Source organism: Silurus meridionalis, chromosome 3, assembly GCF_014805685.1.
Source record: "Silurus meridionalis isolate SWU-2019-XX chromosome 3, ASM1480568v1, whole genome shotgun sequence".
Lineage (NCBI taxonomy): Eukaryota > Metazoa > Chordata > Actinopteri > Siluriformes > Siluridae > Silurus > Silurus meridionalis.
In genome coordinates, this window is record NC_060886.1 from 21,806,676 (window position 1) to 21,834,623 (window position 27,948).

A 27,948-nucleotide genomic window follows, 5' to 3' on the forward strand; every position below is an offset into this window, starting at 1 on the left:
GGGCTGATTGCAATTGTAAACAATGGGCTCCACAGTCCTGTGGCGCATGTGCGTTTATGGAGGTAACATACTGGCTTTAAGAGCGGAGGAGTTGACTTCGATCTCCCCTCCTCGGATTGGCTGGAAACACACGAGTTCGGCATCGTAGGGCTCGGGGCTCGGCTGTCCTGGAGAGATGCCACCGTTTGTGCCGATGTGAACGACGCCGATGCTGCTGTTCCCAGGACTCGTCGTTCCCCTTTGCCGGGCCTCTTGTTCCTCATACACTGCGATCAGCTGAAGAGAGAGAGAGAGAGAGAGAGAGAGAGAGAGAGAGAGAGAGACAATCATTCAGTACAAATACACACAATGTTCACATGCATGTGCAACTTCACACACCCAAACTAACACTTTCTAGCTGTGAAACACAAGCGGATTCTAGAAACTTCCAACAAAAGAAAAAAAAAGAGAGAGAGAGAGAGAGAGAGAGAGAGAGAGAGAGAGAGAGATATTCCTATTTAAACTGTTTAATGTGTGTTTTGAAACTCAAGAATGTTTGCTTTGGACAATTTCTGCACTTTTCTCATTATTAGGAAGGTCAGAATGAGAAATAAAGGATATGCAAATGTAAATACCTCTTTAATAGCCAGATAGTTTGCTGACCAGTGAACCAGCCTGCATTTCCCACTAATAGTGTTTACCTAACGTAGCATGAGAAAGTACAGAGAGCAATCCAGTAGCAGAACAATGACATAAATATAATAGATACCTTCTTTAAAATCCTTTACAGCCCAAGTCTATTTGTCAAGCTACTCGTTTCCTCATAAAATAAATCATGTTTGAGAAAAAACTATTTAAGGCTCTTCTCCACACCTGTTTAAAGTACACCTTCTGGAGCAGCATGCTACACAAAGTAACCGAGTCTGCATTTAGATCTTTATGCAAGTGTGTGTGTGTGTGTGTGTGTGTGTGTGTGTGTGTGTGTGTGTGTGTGCCTTGGATGTACAAACATTAACACAGAGAAAGTGGAGTGTGCTGGAAAAAGCCAGAGGCTTCCTGCCTGCAAGGCCAAGTATGAACAAAACAACATGGAATTATCTAAATAAAACACTAACCGGGGTAGAGGGTTTAAGAAGTGTGACAAAGTGGGAGTTCATGCACTAGAAAAGAAAAGAGTGATGAAGTGCAGCAGAGAGCCTGAGAAAGAGACAGAGAGAATGAGGGAAAAAAAAAAATGAAACAGGGAGGGAGCCAGAAGCCTAATGACAAAAGCAGTTGGCAAACCATCTATTCATTATCTTCCCCTCTGCTTCATCTTCATTTAACAACCTTCTTTTCATGTGTCACATGCAATCGTAACACGGCCCTCCGTCTATTCTCTCTCCAGCCATCCCCCAGTCCATCAATCCACCCATCAATCCATCCATCCATCCATCTGTTCATCCATTTAGTCCGATTCTGATCATTTTCCTTTATTAGATTTTACATGATGAAGGTAGAGAAAGACAGAGCGGAAACAGGAAAGAGAGAAAGGGACAGAGAGAGCAAGAGAGAGAAAGAGATCAGCTGGGATATGATCTGTGTTGAATGGTAGTGATTTATTCAGAGAGGTAGGAGAGGAGTGCAGCACTTCCTCCATGCTACAGGAGGAGAGAGCATGGAGCAGTACAAATGTCATTAATCAGCACCGGCAGAGGAAGAGAAAGCGAGGGATAGCAGCGAACCAAGAGTGAGAGTGATGGAAAAGCACGGCAAGCCGGGATAATCCAACATTACCATTCGTCTTTACTCGGGGGTTCAACATTGTGCCAGTAGAATAAACGGGGTTTAGTATTCTGCTCATACAGCAACACGTGAACAAATACTACAGGCTGACTGATTAAACGGTTACAGGTAGCGTCAGTGATTTTCAACTGTAGCTGCTTTGAAATTCAGGATTCAAACAAAAGCACAGCCTTCAGGGACCTTGTGCTTCATGCTAATTCATCTTTAGTTTCAAAATAGTGCAGGCAAAAAAAAGAAAGGAAAAAAAAGGGAAATTTTCTTTCTATAAAAACAATAAAATAAATGAAACTGTAACTCATTTTTAACTGCTTCGACTTTACGCAGAATCTGAATCAAATATTCATGATACAAAATAGGGAATAGAGGTGGCCTGGAAATTTTTGGACTCTGTGTACTTAACATATGCAGAAATGATTCAGATCTTTAACCTTGAAAATCGATTTTTGTTCAGCTCGCACCACGTCCTCCTTTACTGCTACTCTCCTGCTATTTTTAAAAAAACCTGCAGTGATCTGTATAAGCAGTACTTCAGGAATTAACGGCAATTCTTAAAACTATCATAGCTGCTAAAAGCTGTCCGGCACCGGCAGATAAACATCCAGAACAACGCAAACAATTTTGCCCGAAAATGAGTGCATGAGTGAACGAATGAATGAATGAATGAATGAATGAATGAATGAATGAATAAATAAATAAATAAATAGATAAGCCAAGGTGATTTATGAAAATGTTTTTGTTTATTGGTTTAAAGCCAAAATTAGTTTGGAACAACTTGTTTGCAAATAATATTTTAATTCCATCTCAAAAATGGGAATAAATCAACATAATGTGCAAAGACCCTCCAGCCTTCAGTGTTCACCAAACATACAGCGAGGTTTTGGTTTTATTGTTTGGATGCTGGAGATCAGGAGAGTCCACTAAAGACTGCTTGAATGTGAAAAGAATATGAAGAACCGCCAACCTGATTTTTAAATCAACTCCAATTTACAGTTACTTTAAAAGTAAAAAAATTAAAAAAAGAAATAAATAAGAAAAAGAAAGGTTTGGTATATTAACCTTTGTTTAAAAAAATAAATTAAAAAAAAAAAAAAAAAAAAAAAGGGAGCTGGGTTTGTTTCTTCACGCTGTAATTGATACAGAAAATAAAAGCGCGATTAAAGTCACGTGCCTGGAGTAGTGACCGACTCGATAGAGCAAGTCATTTAAATCGAGGCCATTCCATCAGTGTACCAGCCTCCTACTTGAACTCTCGCTCACCCGTACACAGCCAGAACAACCCTCTCGTGTGCTCTACATTAATGAACATGCTTATTGACTAAACTACTAGACCTGGACTGAGACTGAACACACACACACACACACACACACACACACACACACACACACACACACACACACATCTGTAAGCCTCACCGTGTCCTCACACATCACAGGGATCCAAACTTCAAGTGCTTAGACAAGAAAACTGGATCAATAACTGGTTATGAAGCGGGGCTGGTGGTGATGCCGTACTCCGCTCCTCATTCCAATTCTGAATAACCGCTAAGAACTCGAGCGGCGGTATATGTGTGCTATACTCGTCACCTGGGAGGCATCGCGGTTCGGATTTACAAAAGGTCCTGGAGAAGGCGAGCTCATCGATATCCGATTCAGCAGGAGCTCGAGTGGCACGGTCCTGCTGCAGTGCTTAATGACTGTTATTTCTGCAGGCTGTAGAGGTGTTAATTAGCGAGGATGACAAAAAACTGCAGGAAGGCCAAGATGGAGAGATCTCGTTATATAGCCTGCTGCAGAAGTGCTGAGTCGCATGCAACCTTCCCGTGCGTGCACGCAGGTGCGTCGCTGGTTAAACTACATCCGACAACGGAATCAGAACCTGTCGAGCACAATAACACAACTGCCCACCATTAGGCAAGCAGGAGACTAAGAAAGAAACACGTATGAGTCAGAGTGAGCGTGTGTTTTTCAGCTTTTCCACTCATCATCTGCACAGTCACAGTCTGCTTTCAGACAGGAGATCGAGTGAAGTGTCTGGGATCTGTTAGAATCTCACCTCTAGTCACTGACATCAACAAAATATCCCATTATTAGATCAAATGCACCACTGCATGGCGATAGTGGAAAAATGGCTATACTATAGACATGATGCTTATTAGAAGTGATGCAGCAGCCAATAGGAGGGAGTTTAAGAGGGGAAATAATAATATTTTTTATTTGATAATTATTTAATTAATATATTAATCTTAATTATAATATTGCTGCGAAAACAAGACACACGATTAAAAGCCTTCATGAATTAGGCCATAAATTGAGATCTTGGAACACATGATGAAATGTGATTGAAGAACTCGGGGAAAATTTAACTGGGATCAGATCATAAGATGGTGTGACAACTGAAATTACACAGTAAAACAAAAGTACTATGAAGAAACAAATGTAATAATTAGGGAATAATGTGTAAGACACATTTGTTTGTTTGTTTATTTGTTTGTGGGAAAGATTCATTCTGAGACAGGCCTGAAAACAACACTACATAACCAGAACACAATGCTACAAATGATTATGGGACAAATGTCAGCAACACCTGAAATGTTTGGTGCGGGTTTAAAAATCAAACATTTACATCCAGTTGTGTGTGTGTGTGTGTGTGTGTGTGTGTGTGTGTGTGTGTGTGTGTGTGTGTGTGTGTGTGTGTATATATATTCAGCCATTCACAACATATACAATGTTGCAGAAGCTGAATAACAGTCCAATGATGCAAAGTACTTTGAGAATCTTTAAGAACCCAAACTAAAAGAGTGAAGACAAAATTAATTAATAAAAGAACAAAACACAAATATAAAGAAGTCCAGAGATCAAGAAGTAATACAAAAAACAGACAAAGGAAAAGTATATGCAAAGAAAAATAGCATTATCTTAGACATAGTGTGAAGCATAGTGTGCAACACCCAATCGCTAAAATCGATGATAAAATCCGTTGTCAACGAATGCTGTTAGTTGGGCTGCTCAAGTTACCGGATAGCGTGACTGCAAGATACACAGCCGCTTGTGAAATAGCGGAGAGAACAGGGTAAACCGGCAGCAAGAAAAGGTGCCCCCCCCAAATCATCCAATGCATGAGAGCATTTTATATTAAACGCAACAAAGAAAACTGTACTTGTAAGTAATGCAAAGCGGAGCTTGTGTGGGATGGAAGTACCACAGTGATGCGTGAGCACATGAACAGAAAACACCCTGGTGTCACAGGTGAATCCTCATCATGTGAAAATGGTATATTTTAATGAAGTGCTATTGTATAAACTGTCATTTCTGGACAGTCGCACTGGATCCGTTCTGTCGTGACTCGCGAGCATCAGGTTGCGCATTCAGCTCGCTCACGACTTAGTGTTTGTTCGCACAGTTTTAATCGACTCTATCACAAAGTCTAAAAGCAGCAAATAACAGCAGCAGTAAACGATTACATTTTTTTTTTTTAGCAAATGATTACACCAATGCATATTTTTTATTTATTTAAAATTTTTTAAATCAAACCTGTTAGGTTGCTGCATTTCTCCGTTTCATTCTCTTTTTATAGCATTTGTCTACTACGTAATACATAGTACTTTCAACTGCATGTTTTCAATGTTTGTATATTTAATTTATGCACATTTATTTATTATACAAAATGTATAATGTAACATTATATATGCTATATGCTTATATCTTCACAACTGAACAAAATGTCTTTCTTTTAACTAAAATTGTTAAAACAATGTTATATATTATATATATTTTTATATTATTATATATATTATATATTTTTTTTTACATTGTTGTCAACTGCAATTATCATTTAAAACAATACAAATGATTTACACAAATTGCTTCACCTTGAATACTCAACTGTTTTGTTATTTTTTACACAAAGAAACAATCCAGCATGAGTGAATTTGTTGAAAGGAGAAATCCCCAATGCACTCCAACAAGCAGCCACTATAAGCTTTATAATGTCTAAATTAAAGATAGTTAAACTCAATATGTGGCTTTTGTATTTCTTTAAGTACACTTTTATACATAAATACCCTGAATTAGGGTTTTACATGTTAATAATAAGCAATACACCTCGTTACAAAACAAGAAAAATTCTTGTCCGATTCATCGATTATCAAAATAATAGTTAGTTGCAGTTCCTAGTGTGAATAAATGCATATTGAATCCGATGCAGAAGAAACTGACTCGTGATGGTGTTCAGGTGGATGAAAAAATCCTGTTCTACACTGAGGAGCTGGGATGTTTTCAGCATTACCAACGTGTTTACAAGGACATGAGCTGAGCGTAGATCAGAACCCGGGGAATGCAGATCACATTTGAATCCGTTTCTTTCTACGGGAGAACGGCAACAGAGTGCCATCAGTGAGAAGGTTGTTTTAAAATCTTGTCAACTAGTAACACAAGGCAGCGCTTCTAGCATGTGGGTCTGGTGTTTTTCCACCACTGAACATGACCTTCACAAATAGAGCCAATCAGATTGACAGTGTAAACGTCCAACCACAGACCTTTCCCTCGGGCCTGTCCACACCATGTTTGAAAGCTTGTTTTTCTCTTTGGAAACCAGTGCACTAAAAGCCAATCAAATGACAAACTTCAAAAAAAGTCTAATCCTTCGAACCAGGAAAGAATAAGTTCATGTGGCTTGTGGATGGAACATCTCTCGTCATCTCTAACAACAAAACTCATCGTTTAAAATAAATAAATAAAAAATTTAAAAAATACCACAAAGCCGCCAATTTTCTTTTCTTCGAAGAATGTCCAAAAACAATTTCTTTTAAATCAGTCTTAAAGTTTTCTTTACTCCATCATGGTCACATGATACCGAATCAGCAGGAGAGAGGCGATGTCCGAGTGAGAAAGTGGGGGGGGGGGCACGAAAGCAAGAAAATAACCGAGTTAGGAGACATTCTTCAATGTAGGCGATCGTTTATAAACTCATTAAGCCACAGAGGAAATCACCAGTGAGGAATTCCGCTAATAAACAAACCGAGACGTCTCGGTGGAACAACTGAAGCAGCTCCAAAGAGGCTGTAATGTCTGCTGAGCTAACAGAGACACGCACAGATCACACAGCACACAGGTACAAAACACCAAGCTCCGGAAAGTTTCAACCAGTGAGACAATGAGACCACACACACACACACACACACACACACACACACACACACACAGTGAAACGTTTAGGGGGATGAATAATGCCCACTGGAATGGGTATGACAGGTAAGTGATGAGAACAGAATGGTATAACAGCTGTACTCGCTGAGCCAGCAACTCACTTTACACCAGGAGCGGCACAGCATGGACATCAAGCCACAACGACTCTCATTAGGACAAACTCGCATGTTAGCGTTTACATCAACTCTCACTCGGTGCAGTGTCCTTTCACTGCATATTCGCCATAGATGTTCAAATGTTCTGGGCCACCTGCTGCTGCTGCAAGTGAAGTGCGTCAAATAAACTCTCGAGGTTTCGTTCTCATACTATCAAAATACACTGTACAGACAGAGGTTTGTGGATTTTTGCTGTTATTCCAGATGTAAGGCAAACGACAGAAAGAAGGTCAATGCACAACCTTCAAACGCCTGAAGTGTGTGATGCTCTGTGGTCTGTTGGCCATGTGCTGATTGGATTAAACTGCAAAATATAGCATGAACCTTTTGCCTGGAAGAAGCCTTCTTTCTTAAACATATGCTTTAAACAAAAATAAATAAATAAATAAATAAAAATAAGAATAAAATAGTCTTTATTCGTCACATATACATTACAGCACAGTGAAATTCTTCCTTGATGCAGAAGCCGGTGTCAGAGCACAGGTTCGGCCATGATACAACGCCCCTGGAGCACAGAGGGTTAGGGGCCTTGCTCAAGGGCCCAAGAGTGGCAGCTTGGCAATACCGGGGCTTGAACCCCCGAACAGTAACCCAGCACCTTAACCACTGAGCTACCACTGCCCATGACAAGAGATACTGAGTGTTGACTGTTCCAGTCAGAATCCTGACCATCAAGGGGTTCCAGATAACTCGTGACACTGGTGTGAACCAAAAACAACATTCATTTGTCGAATTTAAAGTTAAACAGTCTTTAATTTAGCACCTTTTGACCCACCAGTTTAACTACAACATTTATCAAGAATATTAAATACTGAGCTTTTACTCTTTTTTTTTTTTTTTTAATACACTCTAAAACCTTGGTAACGTAGTTGAAGTAATTGAAGACCTGCACAGGACGTATTTAGTCCCGCTCCCTCAAAAGTGTGATTTTCTCCCGCTCGCAAAAGACCGCAGGTAAAATGTAAGTAGTTTCTGCTTAAAAAGTAATCAGCTTTTTAGTTTCACTTGCTTCCCTTTTGAATTTGAATTAAAAAGATATGGAAAATTAAACGTTTTGGGGGTTTTTTATTAAAACATTTTTTGGAGTTTGACTTTTTTGTGTAAATGATGAACATGAACAGAAATTATATATAAAAAAAGGACAAGGTTTTGTTGTATTGTATGTTCCTTTTTTTAATAATGAAGTGATATCTGTAGCACTCGGTGATTCTCCTCCTAATAATTACCGCGCATGAACCAGCGAGAGTTCGCTTCTGACCTTGTGCCTCTAAATCGTTTTATTTTATTTAAGTTACCATTGGTGCTTTTGTGCAGTAGATACAGTTTTTGGTAATTTTTTTTTATATTTTATTATTAAGATTTTATTCTCACGCAACCCACACACACACGGGTATTTTACCGCCCTCACCCGCATTCACCCATCAACTCTTTTCCCGCGCCGCACTCGTTTGTGTGCAGGTCTCTAGTGTGAATCTCTCACACAGCCAATGCCAAGCTTTGATCAGGCTGTAGAACAATTCCATAAAATAATAAAAGAAGTAAAGTGCAATCATTTGATTTAATAATTATAACGCACTGGCTGTCAGAAAGTCTGGGCCTCAGCTGTGCTGCAAAAGAATCTTCACATCCGGTTTTCCCTCTTTCCACTTTTCGAGGTAATCAGACTTTAAAGTGTTTTCTCAGGCTGCCACATATTTGTACTCGGGTACTGTGCTGTGTTACATTTCTGTTTACATTTTCACGCACCTAATTCAGCACATCATATTCCTCTTCCTGAATCACTGCTCAGGCTGCTGGAATATCTAAGCAGACTGGAAACAAGATTAGTTATATTTAGCTAGGACGGTGGAAAAAAAGGATGCGCTTCAGCATCTGCGCTTCTGCATCAGTATTCAGTGCATTGTGCCTTATGCAAATGTCAATGTGACTATGTGTATACGAAACTAAATTAAAAGGACACTACCACCGACACGTTATATAAAGCATCTGTTCGCTGGAGAATGTATGACCGGATCCAGCCTAATTAAAACTATAGGAAAAAAAATTCCCTTACTACTTCTCCTTACCTCCTTAGCAAATTAAAACTTGGCACGGCTAGAAGGAGAGAGAGAGAGAGAGAGAGAGAGAGAGAGAGAGAGAGAGAGAGAGAAAGAAAGAAAGAAAATAAGAAACACTTTGGAGCTGTATCAAGAGAGCAGAGTGAGAAATCACTGCACATTGCCAATCAGCAAACAACCTCATCACACTCCATCTCTCCATCACTTGCGTTTGTACTTGCTTTCCACACCCAGCCTATAGCTCTGCCTTACTTTCTCTCTCTCTCTCTCTCTCTCTCTCTGCAGTGTGGTTGAAATGCTAAGGCCGCTCCTGCCTGTCGAAGTTCTGCTTGTTTAACACAGTGCCCCCAGAGTGTCGTAAACACATCAGCGTTAATGTGTGTGAAGCGGGGAACGAAACACTGCAAGAGGAACGGCCAATCAGTGCCCCGGGGCTTCCACACGTTTGCACATCAGCCACTTATATGGAGACATGGGAGTGTGTGTATATATATGCATGGATGAGAGAGAGAAAGAGAGAGAGAAAGAGAAAGAGAGAGAGAGAGACCTGAGGAGTGAGTGGTTATTCTGCTATTCCTCTGTATGTCATGAAAAGCAAATATCCCCACTATGACTGCACAATGTACCTCTTTGTTATCTACTAATGCTGGTTTCATTGGCGGGTAAATGAGTATGAATGAGTGAATTACTAACAATGAATGACCGAATGAGGACATACAGTATGTACGAATGAATGAGGGAGTGAATTTCGGCATGGGTGACAGAGTAATAAAAAGTAACTCAAATAACCAGGTCAAAGAAAGAGAGAATGATTAAAAGAGTGAAAAAGTGAGCGAACCAGTAAATGAGTGCGTGAGTGGAGCGGCTGTATTGTTTGGCTTTATTGCGATTTCCTTTCTATAATCACGGCGTGTTATTTTAACGCCCCACATCAAGTTCTTAGTAATAACTCCATCCTTCCTGCTGAGCCTTCTGATGAATGATGAGTAGTCCTACAGCCTGCCGGAGCAGACGGTTCTCGTGACGTTGCACGGAGTTAGCACTCGGCGCTAATTAAACTGAACTGCAATCACTTTATACAAATAATCACTTATCAAAAGAACCCTTGGTGGTGTTTGGCTAGAAAAAGAGTGACTAATCACAAAACTGTAAACATACACCTACCCGTGTAGCCAAACACCTCCAAGCTGTCTCACTCTCTCTGCTCAGGAGGTAAAGGGCAGCCCGGTGCAATTCTTACACACACACACACACACACACACACACACACACACACACACACACACACACACACACACACACACACACACACACACACACACACAGATTTATGACCCAGACAACATGCTCGCAGCCAGCGCCCACAAACATCAATACGATACGTGTTCTTTTCATCCCCCTACTAATCAAATCGATTACTGCTGATCCGTGCCCCCTGCCCCCACCTGCAATCAATGAAACATTCATCAAGCAAATGTGTTGTCATGCAGGTGCTCGTCACCCACTCCTAAATATGCTTGTCCGGCGAGTGCGGTCGCTGGCGTTAAGGAACCATGAATCAGGCCTGGGAGCTTTCTGTGGAGTCAGCACGCTGAGCAGAGTGACTGAATGCATTATGTACTGAAATGGTCAGCAGGAGCTCGGCCAAACCAGCGCAGCAGGACTTCAATTAAATACGTTCAGTTACGGCTCTTCAGCTAACAAATAGCTCAGAGTTTCAACTGGACAATTCCTTTTATTTGATGAGGCTGCAGGCTGTATATCGAGCTTCGACGGATAAATCTGACTGCGTGCAATAATTGTGCTTCAGATCGAAAACAATGCTTCACGACCGATGTATAGGTTGGAAATACATTTAAACTCGACAAAAGGCGAGCTGCACTGAAACCGAGAAGTTTTTTTTATTCTCTGTGTCAGTGCTGTCAAAGTTATTTTTAGTGTACGGCTAATTATATCAGGAGAATTGAACCTGCTACAGGAAGATTTTACACAGCTAGAGTCACAGCCAGAACCTCCTAACTTGCCAGCAAGGTAAAGTTCTCTTTGAAAAACTTTCTTCATTTTAACCAAAAGCTGCAATTACAGCTTTTACCTTTCTATGGCAGAACAGAATATTAACCTTCTGACCCTTTTAAACAGCACAAACGGTGCTACTGAGGTGTGAGGGCTGATTAATTCACCAGGAACCACATATCTGCAAGCACGGTAAAGCATCGCACACGGCTGGAACTTACTCGCGTGTAACTTTGGAGTGCACTAGGAAGATGAAGATGAAAGGCTCAAAAACAAGGTGAGTTCCGTGTATTACTATGGGATAGAAGGTCATTTCTAGAAGACAATCCTTTTTTTTTTTTTTATATGTAATTAAAATAAAAATAAAAGTATTTCTAAAGCGTTTTTATTCATATTTATTGAGGGGCATGAAATATTTAACAAACTCTGCTCTTAAAAAGTGGATGGAGATAATGAGAATGTCCCCAGCCTATTAAAAAAAAAAAAAAAAAAAAAAAAAAACAACAATGTATTAGGAACAATATTACTCCGAAACCCCTAGTAAGACCCATAGAAGATCAGTCTTTACATCGTGTCACGTCTTCAGGTATGCAACTGAACACACCAATACTTAGCGATCAATACTGTGGAGTTTCTTGGAGAACTCAGAGACTGGTTTTAAGGAGAAAATGTTTAAATCTTAAGCATGTTCAGAAAACCGTCAGGAAAAGGTGCAGCGTTACAACGTACCCATCTGTAGTCCATACGAACAGTAGCTCAGCTCGGAAAACTGTGTCACACATTCATCAATCCAAACACACTGCAGCTTCAGTAGAACTGTTTTGGATCTGATTATGGAGAGCACATGCAGATGTGTGTGTGTGTGTGTGTGTGTGTGTGTGTGTGTGTGTGTGTTTCTACCATTTGCTACAAATACAGGTGATTTGTGATTGGAGAAAATTTTGAATTCCCATTACTGTCCCACAGAAAAGCAACTTTAATGTGAACGCTGTATGGTAAATGTTCGTGTGACTGATGAAAAGCTGCTGATTTACAGTAAATACTGTTACCTTATAAATACAGCAGCAGCACAGTGTGCAAACAGTCCACTCCCCGACTGAGAATGGAATGCCCGGATGACGTTTACATGCAACAATTACACTGCAGCATCAGTTCCAGCATGTTGCACACACGTACAGAGAAAAACAGGAAGTGCTAACAGTGCCACACTTTCACACTTGTAAAACGTCATTCAGTTCACAGACGATTTGTTGGAATCCATAGCTGGAGTGTTTCCTCCGTCTGTGCAGTTCGTTTAAACAACTCGTGTGCTTTCTCACTGCAACCGGATCTATCTAAGCACGGCTCGAAATCAGAAGATGGACCAAAATTACATTGATTCGATTGTGTGAGAAAGCAATGAATCTCTAAACCAGTTATTCATATACATCTGTTGTCAAAAAAGTCTCACTGCTGCTGAAAAGTACCTCCATAGCATGGTACTGCCACCACCATGCTTCATCATATTACCAGCTAAAGACCAGTATGTGGATTCAACCAATCATGGTGTTTGAAATTCAGCCCAAAAGCTTCAGTACTTTGTTCATGTGACCAGAAAATAATTTTCCTCATGCTCCTCATGTCTTTCCATGCCATGTGCTTCCAGTCTGGTTCTAGAGACCAGAGTGATGCACCTGAGGTTGCTTTGGACTACATTGAACCAAGGACCTGAATACTTATAGAACAGACAGTTCATTTTTTTTTTTGTTTTTACATTGAAATACATTTAATAATAAATTCACAGAAATGAAAAAGGGTGCATCAGTTTGTAGACTGATATTCAATATACAGCAGGTTCCAAAAATATTTAGGTTTTTGCCAGTTGCTTTCTTCAGATACTAAATGCATCTTTTTATTTCTATATACAGTAGCATTAAAAATAAACTTTGGACAAGGAAAATGAAATGATCTGCATATAAAATCAACAGTACAACAGGAGAAGCAAAACCTATACAATATACAACCTGCCCCTCTCTAAGCACAGATTGACAGCACCCCCTAGCTTTTACAGTGTTCAACTGCAACAACTCACTCACTGTCTCACACTTCATCACACACACACAGCCTTAATAATGCTCTAATAAAGGGTCTTCTGGAGAGCAGGAGTGTATAAACTTATAAAGCCACCTTGTGGAGCAAGTCTATGGACGTCTTCACACACACACACACACACACCATAATCTAGGTGATAGCAAAACAATCTGGCATAATAAGAACAGTGTGTTTGTGCATCACAGTGTGCATCACTGAGAAGACCTTCAACTGGCAATTACAAATGCTGTTCTCCTGTATAGAAATCTAGCCCTGACCTTAAACATCGCATGCAAAAGCAAACCTTTTAATCTTATTTTTTTAAATATGAGATGCAGTTTTCTTTTTAAAGCTTATTTTCTAGGCAAAAGTACTCACAAGGTCAAAACTAAGAAATCACAAACATTAAAATGCTGTACAATAAAAGGCCAGAGATGGACACGTGGCTCGTTATTAATAAAGCGCAAATTACTAATCATAACCCGTACTACGAGCGATTATGACGGACATTAAAGCAAAAGGTCTGCGTTAAAGATTTCAATTGTATGAAGAAAGGGTTGTGTGATGACCATATATGCATAAGTGAAGACACTCAATCACTAGGATTTGCACAGGAATCGCTTTTAAAGGCTTTTAAAACTGCGTAAATTCACAGAGATGCCGTTTTTCTGAGGAGATCGAACAGTAGGTTGTAGCAGGCATCTTGGTGAAATGCCTACAGTGCTTTTATCTCCGCAGGTAAACTCTCAGTCAGGCTCGAGGATCTTTTTTTCTCCCTCTCAGAGACATGGTCTATTACTTCACAAAACACTTTGTAACATCGAATGTTTTCTGAAAATACAAAATAAACCGAAAAAAAAAAAAAAAAACATTTTTACCCCTGCAACACACGTGAGGTAGACATAAAAACAGGAATATAGCGCAAAATGAAAGTAAAAAATAAAGAGCGATGGAAGACTGGGATTATTTCAACAGGTTCCTTTATAAGAGGTTTAAAAAAAAAGGTCTAATCTTTCTAGACACAAGAGGGAAATGACTGAGACTCAAATCCCAGAGACAATGGTAATAATTACATTATATATCCTCCTCATGTAAAACTAATCCAGTCTGAATACGACTAAATATATACTAGACTGAAATCACATCGATGCTTTAATAATAATTATAAGCATCTCAATGTGGTTAAGAACTTTAAACACTGGAGACAAAGATAAATCATAACCTGTATTAGCATAGGAACTGCACAACAGCTGTGCGTTTGCTTCTACAGGAAGCCCTTCAGACCGATACATGACGAGGAAATCTTCATTTATAAAACAATGACGGATTCCTTCATCAGATTTTTCATTTGTTACGATTGGCATCAACAGAAAACTTCCTACAGCATCAGTTGCCACTGGATATGCTTCAGGGTGAGTTTCTGAATTCATGCTCACCACAGGTGAACTACTTACTAGATGTTAACCATGAAACAATCAGTGAAAAGAATATCTTTATGTAGCCGCCTGCAGCTCCTGGAAAAGAACACTCTTTCATTTGAACCGCGTCTTATGGCTGTGATGATAATTGCATTTCAGTATGGAACAAGTACAATGCCCTGATGAAAGTGGCAATCCAGTGAAAGGTGTCTGTCTGTGCATCGCATCTCGTGTTCCCTTGTTGTGACTGCTTTCAACGGGGCATGGAAACCTCTCTATAGTTATCACTCTGGAGATAAACCTCAAGAAACCTGGAAGACGTAAATAATTAAAGAAAACTCTCCAAGTGGCCACTTCCAGTAAATGGCATCAGTGGTACACAGTTCCAAATCATAAGGCAGATAGAGGAAGTGGAAATGAAAGTGTCGGGACGCTAGTGCCGTGATGGATGCAAGAAATCTAGGACGCTCACGGTGGATGCGAGAGATATGAAACACTTGGGTGGATAAAAGGTGCATAGGTAAGGCACACTCAGGAGAATGTAGCAGGTAGAGTGCTTGCACCTGTGAGAGTCGCATTCGGTTCTCCTAATCACCTCATTCAGAGTGCACGGAGCAGCATTAACCTACTTCTGCTCATAACTGCAGAGCATTTTGAGAAGTGTCACAATCAGGAGGAAGGAATGCGGCCATGCAATTTTCCTGTTTTTGATCTGATCCCCACATCAAAGCGCTGAAACTTCGCCAATTCCGGCCTCATTTGCAGCTTCCGAGTCCTTCTGCACTCCGACAACTGTGCAATTTTAAACTACACACAATGCTCGCTTCAAAGTAGGTAGGACATTGACGTATAACCTTTTTATCCTGAATCTATGTCTCTGAAAGAGGACTTTGTGACAATGTCCACTAGACATACCAATGCTAGAGACTCAAAGCACTTATGTACGTCGCTCTGGATAAGGGCGTCTGCTAAATGCTAAAATGTAAATGTTAAAATGTAAATATAAAATCTTTATTTAATTCAACTGATTACTACTCAAATGTGTGTTTTAGCTAGTATAATCGGGTTACTCATACACATACTCTCACATACTCATACTCTTTACTTTAAACAAATCAACTGAATAAAGCCATTTATATAAGAAGCATTGGTGGTGCAAAAACTGAACTCTCTTGTTCAACATCTTGGGCTACTACTTTCTCTTATGCACAAAATACTCCATGATTTCAAGTCATCTGCATTTGAATACCATCATCATTCAAATCGTTCTCTCACACACACACACACACACACACACACACACAAACCAACAGTGTAAAATGACATCCAGTGCCAGGAGCATTTCGGTTTACATATCATCTAGGCCAGTGTTTACAAAACCAAAAAAGCATTTACAGGTGGACTATTGATATGTGGCCAAAAACAACTTCAGGACTTCTCTATACATATACCCAAAACTCACTTGAGTCAAAAAAGATGATAAGTGATGTATTAGCTTATTTGTCTAACGTATTTGTGCAGCTGATTCGTTCAGCTTAGAAAATAATAGATGTTCCCGTATTTCATGTGACCAAAAGTATATGAACACCTGACTATCACATCTCTGGGCTTCTCCAGAACCCTTTGGAAGCAGACAAGTGCCTTTGTATGCTGTAGTTTTACTAGAACTAAAGGGGCTAAACTTGCGAGACAAAGCCACTGTGCACAATAGTGAAAAAAAGAAATGGTTTGCCAAAGCTGAAGTGGAAGACGGCAAGTAGCCCTGAGCTCAGACCTCAACTCCTTTAGGATGCACTCAGAAGTCAACTCCACGCCAGGTCTTCTTTTTTATTATGAGTGCAGTCAAAGACCTCCCAGTAAAGTGGAGACTGTTATAACAGCAAATACAGCACCGACTCCACATTAATGCCCATGGCTCTGGAATGGGTACCATATAGGTGAGATGGTTGGGTGTCCACATACTTCTAAATGTATTTTTAATGGTATTTCGTGAATGAAAATGACTGCTGGATAATGTATGAGATCTCAAGAGAGAGAGCCGAGTTACGTCTGGGTCATTGAGTTGACTGATCCATAAGCACTTGATCGAATTGCTGTAGACTGACTAACCTTAATCTTGCCCTGGACATGAAGCTGGGTTTAACTAACCTCCTCGAACTGCCATGCACTAATGAGTGCTCTCTTTTTCTCTCCTACTACCCTTCATAAACCTATTATCACACATGTTAATGACCGACAGACAAACAAAAACAAGGTTTTGTAAATTTGGTAATACGAATCAGGTTTGTAAGCAATCCTCTGCACTCTTCACCCTTCGAGAATTAACTATTCAGCTGAAGTAAAGCAATTAACACAGCGCATTAGGCCGCGCTATCGATCTGGTACACTTCAACCCTATCAGCCCTACTAATCAGCCATCCATTCCGCTGACATTTTCAATACACCTGACATTTCCAATACACCAATCCTGTTTATGCTACTCGAGCCTCTGAGGAAAAAAAATCACCTGCCAAAATCGTATTCAGAACCGGACAAAGAACCCGCAGCGGAGTAGCCTGTCCATTCCTCCTGAACAATAAACACACATCTTCTGAATGCGATCCATCAATGCCTATTACATTTCCTTGCTTCCTCCTCAGCCCTGATGCACATTTCTTCCCTCTCGATTCACTTCCCTTTAGTAATCTCAGTCTTATGCTCTTGTTCTGGCAGAGGTTTGTGTCATACTGTTTTGCTGCACGCAGTAAAAGAACGAGAGCAGAAAAGGAGCTGCGAGCTCGTGCTCGCCTGCTAGCTGTTGTATATTACAGATGTTGTTATTATTATTTATAAAGACTCATAAAGGCTGAGAGTAAACTGGCCATGAATCAGCTCAGCCTCGAGGCACAGCGAGGCCTGACACCTCTTATTTCTCACACCTTACACAAACACAACCCATTTTCATTCATCATGTCTGCACAGCCACAGCACCACGCACTCTTGCATATTTCTTGCCCTGCAGATCCTCTCCATCTTTCTCTCCATCCCCTAAACCCCTCCGTTCCCTCAGCTCGTGTGCCGGGTCATATCCTCAGGGGTGGCTGGGAGAAAATAGGATGTGTGATTAACCTGTACCCAGAGTGGCTCCCTAACCTGAGGTACATAAGCGGCATGAAAGGGGTCCTTTCACCAGCTGCCCGAGATAAGTGCCTGAGGAAAATAGGCATGTTATTACAGCTCTGCTGCTTTATGCCACCGAGAATGGGGCCTTATTAGCACACAAGTAATTGAGGTGTCTGTCCTCACAGCCTGTTGGCTATTTTTCATGATTATTCACTATTTTTTCTTTTTTCCATTTTCCACCAACTCTTTCAGAGTAAGGAAGGCAGCCAATTAGTGTAATGTAAGATAAGCCATATAAGGCAAAGCAACATTTACCATAGAGAAATATTGAAAGGTGCCAGATGCATTTCACTTTTGAGCAAAATCATTTTTCCTGTAGCGATTCAAAAAAAAAAAAAAAACTGTAATGCAAGGTTGGGGGTAGAGAGGTATCTCTAGACTGAATGTGAATATGCTCCATAACAGGATCATATAAACTCTAATTTAAATTTGCAATTTAATTTATGAGGTGGTACCAAAAAAGTTATATCTACATTTACACACCTTCACCACAGCAAATACAGCTCTCCTAGTGTTCCAGCCACTTCTGCAATGGTCTCAAAACAGCGAAGCCGGATTTTCATCTTCGTGAAGACGGTGAAGTCCGCAGGAGACAAACAGGGCGAGTGGGGTGGGTGCAGAAGCGAGATCATGTTTCCGGCGAGAAACTTACGTGTGAGGTCACGTGGTCAGAATAGCAGACGTGGTAATGCACGTGGTCAGTACAGCTCCCGATGTACGCAAGATGATGTCTTTTGGAACGCTGAAGCTTGGTGCTCCCTGTGACTGTGCGAGCAGCCTTGTGCTGCCATCTGTTGGCGTGCTACAAAACTATCGTTTAAACTTTTTGATATCGCCTCGTATATGTATTACTCACCACTGAATAGGACTAAATGACTTAATTGTAGATTGCTATCAGGCTAATAAGTTTTTGATTTTAGTCCAACACATATACAGGATACTCAACGTTTGTACATGAATCAAGATACTCTGTGTATATTTGCACAGGTCCAATCATGTTTAATCACTCTGTAGTTACTCCAGAAGTAAACATCACTCAGGTCGATGATACCAAACGACCTGTGTTTTATAACAATAAGAATTGTATTCTGTGTTCAGCTGTTTTGTATTAACTATATAACCAAAACAGATGTTATTTATAAGGCAGTCTAATAATGAAAGCGTACACAAGCCTGCTAAGCTTTTAAAATATGCCCCAAAGTTTCGATTCACCCAAACGAGCCATTTGAAATAAGTTAGAATCCATTTAGGAACTGAGCATAAAGTTGGAAAAGATGTAGAAAAGAGCATGCCCAGTTTAAAAGTCTCACTGTCAGTCAGTCATATTGAAACTGGGAAGTTGTCTATCTTATAGATTGATTTTTTTTTTTTTTTTTTACACCATGATGGGACACAGCTGCAATTTATTAGTGCACGAGTCCAAGTAAATCGACACTGCCGTGGGCTGTGGGCTGTGGCAAACAGAGATACCAAATACTAATTATGCAAGCTAATAAAATTTCGTACAGGTTCATTTCTAGTCTAAATGAAGCCCAGAACAGTAAATATCTTTGGGAGTTTAGGTTCAGCGACTTAGGATGAAGATCCATAACGCCCTTCAGCAACATCTCTGCACATCTGTATTTAATAACACACAACTAACCATGAAAATCAACTGGATCTTGATTCTAGAGGGCATCTTGGCTGACCACATGCAGCACAGAACAGACGAGCAAATAGTCGGTCAACAATCGAATTTGAAGGCCAGTTTCAACAGTTTCTCATCCATTTCCCCACTGGCACAAAGCCTACAGGCCAGACCCAGGCCAGGAAATTTCTGCCTTGGAGACAACAAGAGAACGCTGATGCTGCAAAGATGTCTCCTCTCTACAGTGTCTATAATGCATAATGCAACAACCTGGGAAAAAAATAAACAATCTATTTGTTGAAGTTGTAATGATTCTGTAGTAAGGCACGGTTCCATGGAGTTTTGCTCATAATGGCTTCTTTTTTTTTTTTTAATGGGAGTTTAATTTAGATTTAGTAGCATGAGAAAGTTTTTTTCTTTTGCTAAACGAACGCGTATATTGATCAAGAAGCTTTTCACACTGCAGGTGGCCTGTCTCTTTCCTCTGCATGGATAAAAGGTCAGAATTCATGCCAGGCTCAGCTTTTCAGATTTTCAGCTTTTTAACACGCGATCAATGCAGCGCGCATGTCTGTTTGACTATTTTAACTGAAAATCATTTTTAATCACTAAACATTTGTTTTACTGATGCGCCAAGTCTCAAATCGCGCACCAAAATCCCCCATGGTGCACACGTCCGGCAATTAAAACCGTCCGTATGGAAACAGCAAACGTTCCGTTTGGTGTCCTGATGATATACATAATTTGAAACACAATAATTACTTTAAAACATTTACAAGAATATTTTGTCCTCATGCTCTATGTTGAGTCTGGTTTCACTAGCAACAAACATACATTTGCATAAAGCATTAATATTTGTCCATGCCATTTTTATTGATTATAGTATTCAACACTTGAAAAGTATTCATTTAAGGCACCTTTAGAACAGATAAAAATGTGCAATTAAGTTGCGATTATTCGTAAGTTAACTCATGACAATCATGCGGTTAATCGCGATTAAATATTTTAATTGACTGTCGGCCCTAATATAAATCAATGGAACATAGATCGATATAACTACTAATGCACCATTACAGTATAAGGACAAAAGGAAAGCCACTTGAAGTAGGAGAACCAAATCTGATCGAGCATGACAGTGTCCCTGTGCACAATGCGAGCTCCATTAAGATCTGCTTTACATGGGTTGGAGAGGAAGATCTTGATCTTGTGGTCTGCTATACAGCTTTGACCTCAACCCTATTGAACATCTTCAGGATAAATTGGATTGACTGCACTCCAGACCTCCACACCCTTTACCAGTACCTGACTTTATCAACACCCTGTAGCTGAATGAGCACACCAAACTCTAGTGGAACAATAGGGTAATTTGCCGTTAAAAAGCAGAGATGAATTTTATGCTCACATTTCCACAAAACTTTGTCCATATAGTCTGTGTTAATAAATAAGCCAGAGTAACCTATATTAAATTCACCAGCTTGAGAATGTCATATTCAAACTGTTTCTTTTCATATACCGTAATTTCCGGACTATAAAGCGCACCCATATATAAGCCGCACCCACTGAATTTGACAAAGATTTTTATTTTAAACATAAATAAGCCGCAGCTGTCTATAAACCTGTCTACACTGAAACTAATGAACTTTACACAGGCTTTAATAAAAGACAGTGTCTGTTACACGGTGTGCCGCATCTTTCCGCTATTACTGCATGTGTGCAAGACTGAGGAATATGTCCTTATTATTTTCTGATGCTCATTTCTAATTTTTTTTTTACTAACTTGTAACGCTGTTGCCAAGAATAATAAAAGAGCACGAGTTTTGGAAACCTGACTGTGCTTATATGATTTCTGTTCACTCATGCATTACAATGGCTTGTATCTAAACAGTAGCCTACCAAGAAAGTCATTGTTCACTGTCTTACTCCTTCCTTTCACAACTATTTCTCTCTGGAGTTTATCTTTTGTCATCGTCGTGCGTTTAAAAATCTCCATCGGTGGAAGTTTTTTCTCCCAATGCCGTGCAGCTCAGAACACAGGTGAAGTGCGTTTTTTCATTTCCGTTCAGAAATTTCATTGGTCTAATGTTATGGGGTTCAGTTTTTTTGTCTTGAAGTTTGTGAAACCGGGAAAAACCCAGGAAAAATTCATAAATAAGCCGCTTCGTTGTTTAAGCCACGGGTTCAAAGCGTGGCAAAAAAGTAGCGGCTTATAGTCCGGAAAATACGGTTTTTTGGGTAAGATAGAGAATAATTTTTGGTTTAATGTCCAATCACACTTGGCCGTATCAATAATTAACATTTTTCTCAAGTCATCAGTGGTCTGACCTGGCTAAGCATAATTTAGTGTTTCTTATTTCTAGCTATAAACATATACAGCTATACAATACCATTTCTGCCCAAAATCTAAACAGCACATAGGTGAGTGTATAAAATCATGTGGCTGTCAGAACGGATATTTCTAATCCGACAGCAAAATTATTATTCTTTCCTAATATTTGTCATATTTCTGCAGTATTCCATGGCAAAACAGGCTTAAACAGTTTCGGCTATATTTTACAGCTAAGCTGACATGCTGAAAGTGAGTTTGACAAAAATTTCATCATGAAACCTTTTCAACTTTCCATGTCTGCCAATCTTAATCAGAAGCATTTTCCCCCACATTTAATGCTTTGAAAAAGCAATCCTGTCTGGTGCACTCTTGAAGCAAGCAATGCACTGCAAGACTTTTCATACGTCAAGACTCTCTAGTTCTGCCTAATACTGATTAAAAAGTGCCTTTATTCTTATGTATATATAATAATAATAATAATAATAATAATAATAATAATAATAGCCAGACTACATTTTAAAGTTAGTGTCTTGGGTTCCATTTTGTTATTCTAGCATTACAGCACAGCACGGCTACAGCGTAGAGGCACAGCTATGCACACTTCGGACCGTGAACATCACCACCAGCAGGCAGTTAAGAAAAGTGATGGGGTGAATGGAGACCAATGGCATGAGGAAACCAGGGGATTGGGCATAAACAAACACTAGACTATTACCACTCAACAGCTTCACTAGGAGAGGTCTTCAGCAGACAAGGGCTTAGCCGATAATGCCATTGACCTCGTCTCTGATGTTTCCTCTCAGCTATGTGAATAAACCCTCTGCGAAGCCGTTTATTTGCTTTCTGCACACAGAAGTAGAGACTATTGACAAGGAATTTAACTAAAGTTACAGATTTTAATGATTCGCCGTCCTCGAGGGTGTTAAAGGTTAATACGCAGAATTTCCCCTCCATCAATAGGATTATGTGGCATTGGCTGACATTCACACAGGCTGCACTCGGTGGCCTTTAACCAGAAATGCTGAGCTAGTTTTACTCTGAAGGCAAGTTAATAATGACAACTTATTTTCAGTGTGAACTAGCGAAAGCACTTATAAGTCCATCAAAACATTCTCGTGTTTGTCCATGTCAGTTCACATGAACTCCGAGGCCCAGAAGCACTAATCTCCAGGCTGTGTGTGGTGGAGACTATACTCTGGGGTCAGATTCTGTGTTGTGTCTCGCGGGTGGCGCCGGTCTCTGCTGCCGCGGCGTCAGATCGACACGGCCTAAAGCGGCCTAAAGCAGCCATTCTCAATTACAGTCACAGGGACTCACTGTCCTGCAAAATATATCAAGTTTGTCATAACAATGACTGAAGTGCTGTGTGGCAAGTTTGCACCAAATGTACCAAGAGTAACCCAGAAGCCTCCATAACTGGAGTGTTTAAGTGATAACCATAAATAGTGCATGTGCTCCAAATCTAAAACTGCATCTCAGGTGGACTATGTCTTTCTAAAGTTGATTAAACTGATCGTGTATATCAATGCAGAATTTCATTCAGATCATTAACTTGTCTAGGTGACTTTATCTAGGGAATGTTGTCAGCTTCAGAGCTGCCTACATCAAACATAATTGAGCAGTAAGAAAACTCTATATATATATATATATATATATATATATATATATATATATATATATATATATATATATATATATATATATATAAAAACACACATCAGAGGTGGGATGTAACAAAGTACAAATACGTCGTTACTGTACTCAAGTAGGTTTTTCTGGTATCAGTATTTTACTTCACTATTTTTCGGACAACTTTTTACTTTTACTTATTAAACCAAATATCTGTACTTTCTACTTCTTATAGTTTCAAAACAGGCTTGTTACTTTAGTTTTAATCTATTTGGTGACACGATCAATATTTTTTCTTCTCATTGCGAACTGTTTTAAGCCAATAAACCTATTTCTTGTCTTTGTCTTTGCGAGGCTTTTTCAATCTACCACTGGTGTATCATATTCTGGCTCTCACACAACACAGATGCAGACTAGTTAATGAAGCTTACAAGGCAACAAGAAATATGGAGTTAAGAGACAGAGGGAGTCAGTGATGTAAACATTCCTGATCACCTGATCATTTGTGTCTCTTTTCTCTCTTAACATTTGAAATTCAATGTGGCCACTACTTGATAATGAACGGCTCATCCATGTTTTATTTTCTTGATTAATCAAAGCTGAAATTAGGTGGCATTATACAGTACCAGTAAGTAACAACTTTAACAGTACCAATGGGGTTTGGTCAAATGATTTCAGGTACAGGCAAATTAAGGCTTCAGTTTAAAGCCTGGTTATACATGTACACATTATTCCCATAGCAAGGTGGCAATAACCGACAGTGCTGTGGATAAACTGTAAACGTTAGCACCTCTGAAGCTCTACTACAGAACTTATAAAAGTAGTCAAACTATTGAAATGTCTCACAAATGTATGGAAAAACACGTCTAAGACCAACGCAAGTCCAAATCCACTTCTTGCACTTCAATCCATAGACACTCATTGTTTAATCATACTGTACGACTAGATGTTCAATAACCCTCAAAATGCCATTAGTAAATATCCACTAGCAGACACTAGCAATTATTAAAAGGCACATACCAACTACTGTGCTAAGTTGTTTAAATGCAGCAATTAGGATACTTAGATGCAAATCTATATGTGGATCAAAGGGGATGCAAGCAAAATCCTCCAACACCAGAGCAAGCAAACCCTGGCTTCCCGAATTAATATTTCAGAAAGGCAGAGTCTTCTATAAGTGGAGTCCACTTCAGTTCTCATCTCTCTCCTCCAGCAGTCCATGTTGCCTGGAAACTGCCTTAATGGCACATCTATTTCAATATCTTTTCATATGTATTCCGTATGTATTATTCAGACGTTTAATATCTTCGCAAACTCCCCCTGGGTAGTTAAGATTCTCAGACTCGGCCCGTATTTTGTTTTCCTTCCTCTGCGACGCTCCCTTGCTCTCTGGCTCTCTCCAGGGAGTAGAGAAGGTCACATCTCGTGCATCTCCTCTCCTCAAATCCTTCTCTCTATCAAAGCCAACGGCATGCGCGTATGTGTATGAATGTGCGTGTGAGTGAGCGAGAAAGAGAGAGAGAAAAAAGAAATGTAGTTATGGTGTTGAAAAATGCTTTGGCTGAGATTAAGAGTAGAGAAAAGCAATAATAATAGACGTGGAGCAAAACGCATGGCGGGTGTGGTGAAAGAATAACTTTTTATTGATTCTAAATAGAAAACAGAAATTGTTCTACGGAGGCAAGTAGAAGTGTCTAATAAACATGTAGTTCCTCCTGAGAATTGAACTCTTTAAGGCCTGCTGAAGGAGTTTCACGGGCGAAAAATGAATCTCAATAAAACAGGGTTAATTGCCAGGAGTGATTAGGAAAAACGACAGAAGCAGAGAGACAGTAATTATGATCCGTCTTCGTCACCATCATTAGCGGTGTGGGCCTCTTCACCCTGCCATCTTTCTTTCTTCCAGCGTAGCCACTGTTGCCATGGTGAACCAAACTCGAATCCCATTTGCCTCTCAGCACGACCCAGCTGTTCACCGCTGAGGTAGACAGAGGGAAAACACACACATGCACACAAACACACAACTGCCATTTGGAGCAACTGCATCCTTCAACAAACTCTTCCCCGTCACTTCCTTTTTTTTGTTTGTTTGTTTGTTTGTTTTAATAGAACATGCTACATTGGCCAATAATTGGACTTATTAAGAAAAAAATCAAGCTTTATTAGAAACCAGAGTCTAGTCACAGCCTTGTGCATAATTTAACGAGCACTAAACAGATCCAGTGTTTTATTCTTATAGATTTTAATATTCCTTTGGCTTAGATACTAATAAATCTCCTCTATGCAAAAAGCTCCATATCCATATACAGAGACCAGTGTAAAACCAGACACACTAACAAAGCCTGTATATCAGAGAGTGGAGTGGAGTTCTCAAACCTGACTGTGCATTATTATTATTATTATATAGTAATAATCTAACAATACAGAAATTATCCATTGATTGTCAGTTTTAAGCAACGATCATCAAGCTATGGACTGGTCTTCAGGACAGACAACCTTCTGCTTTCTCCGTTTCATGAAAAACTACATTCACTTCAGTACATAAACTTGTAAAAAAAAAAAAAAAAAAAAACATGTAGAGCTCCTACAATGTAAGTGATGGCAGATACTAAGGTTCAAGCTCCGGGTTACCGATCGGAAGGTTGGGGGTTCAAGCTGCCACTCTTGGGACCTTGAGTAAGGCCCTTAACCCTCTGTGCTCCAGGGGCACTATATCATGACTGATCGCTGGGATATATAAAGAAAGAATTTCACTGTGCTTTAATGTATATATGTGACAAGTATTACTTATTAGTAAATGCAGATATTTTGCTCTTAAAAAAAATAAACTTCTGTTCTAGACCAGGGGGGAAGAACAATAATCAACTTCTAGAATACAGTCACTCAACTTCAAATTGGTCTGCATCATACCATCCTATAGATGACTCATTCTTCCTTTACAACCTTGTTTAGAAAAAAAATTCCGCCTATTCCACATTTGAGGTCGACCAATTGATCCGTTGAATCGAGACGTTTCTGGCTCTTTTTTTAATTGTATTAATCGATGCATGCAATAAACCATACCGTGCGTGTACGTTCTGTAACATAACTCCCATACCAGCAGATGGCAGTATTCTGTATTCGGCATCCAAACAGGAATACGGGAAACTCTAGAACTATGGATATTTAAAAAAAGCAGTGTTTACACCTGCGGCGATCATTATTGACGGATGCGTGTCAGATTTTTTTTTTCCCAATCATGTCTGCTAAGTTGCAAAGACAAGAGCAAGAATGACAAGTGTCTGTGCGTTCCCTCTTTACTCCATCATTGTTTGCTTTCGTCAGTTCGGTTTTTTTCTCGTGTGCCGAACAGCCAATCGGAGTTGTCTTTCTCGGTGCCAGGCTCTGCCTCTATTTAGACATTCAGAAATATCCATTTGAACAGCTGACGCTGTCTGACTAACGGTGCAGAACAAAGAAAATAAGGAAAAAGAAAAACTGACTGATGCACAAGAGAGAGTTTTAAGTTCTTATTCTTCAACCTTGCATTGCATTAAATATGATGCTACTTTTGGAGAGAGAACGCTAGTATACTTTTGGAACTGTATTGTTAGTGAGCACTAGTTTAGGCTACAGGTAGGCACGAGACCAAAACCTGCTAACATGTGCACTGATTGGAGAAGCTTGTGTTGTTCAATAAATGTTTGAATGGGGCAGGAAAAGAGAACATCGACATATCAGGCAAAAAATTTATAAATAAATAAATAAATAAAACGGGATACTGATACATGTATCGGCCATCGGCTGCCCTGATTTCTCAACATTGGCATTAGCCATTGAAAACCCCTTTATTCCACATTACCAATCTCCCTCAGACACACTACTCACATCACTGCTGCATTTCTCAGTCGACACAGGAAATGATTCATTACAGATACAAGACCATACACCTGTAATATTACCTGTACATTTTTAACCCTGTGCTTAGAGATGTGCTGATCCACTCCTGCATGTCACCGGGACTGGTATCGGATCTGATCGAACAAATCTCCTCATGCGCGTCCCCAGTGTATGTTATATTTACACAAACACGCGACACAAGTGTAAACATTGTAAGTTGTATGACTGGCATGTTGCCATTGCAACTAACATGTTTCTTATAGCTTGGAAACAAATGCTCGAGATCAGAGATCATGTATCGGCCAACACTCGGGTGCGTGACTCGCTGCTCTCTCCTCTCCACGTTTTCTTTCAAGTTAATTCAGTATCAATCAAATCTGTGCCACGGAAAGCCACAGGCTTCACCTTCTAGCGCTTCTCTCTCAAAAACATTACAAAAAAAAAGGTTCGAGACCAATTTAGACTTAGCCACTAATTTCACCACAGCTGCTTTGACTTTGCTTATAGCCTACAAGCTAAACTCGCCATCATTAATCATGCAGGGTCAGCTAAAGTCTTACGCTGGCTGGGGCTCTTGGCTTTAAGGGTGAATAATAGCTCGGCTAACCCTAGAGAGCGTGAATACAGGGTAATAATGGTGAGC

General features: G+C 39.9%; 1 protein-coding gene across 2 annotated transcripts in view; it reads right to left on the reverse strand.

Annotated features, from left to right (window-relative positions):
- Positions 1-27,948, reverse strand: part of pard3bb (par-3 family cell polarity regulator beta b) — a 256,037-nt gene that overhangs the window by 191,363 nt on the left and 36,726 nt on the right. For both annotated transcript variants that reach the window (XM_046845136.1, XM_046845137.1), the window contains exon 4: positions 72-276. In XM_046845136.1, the coding sequence (XP_046701092.1) occupies positions 72-276 (205 nt within the window). The remainder of the gene's footprint in view (positions 1-71; positions 277-27,948) is intronic.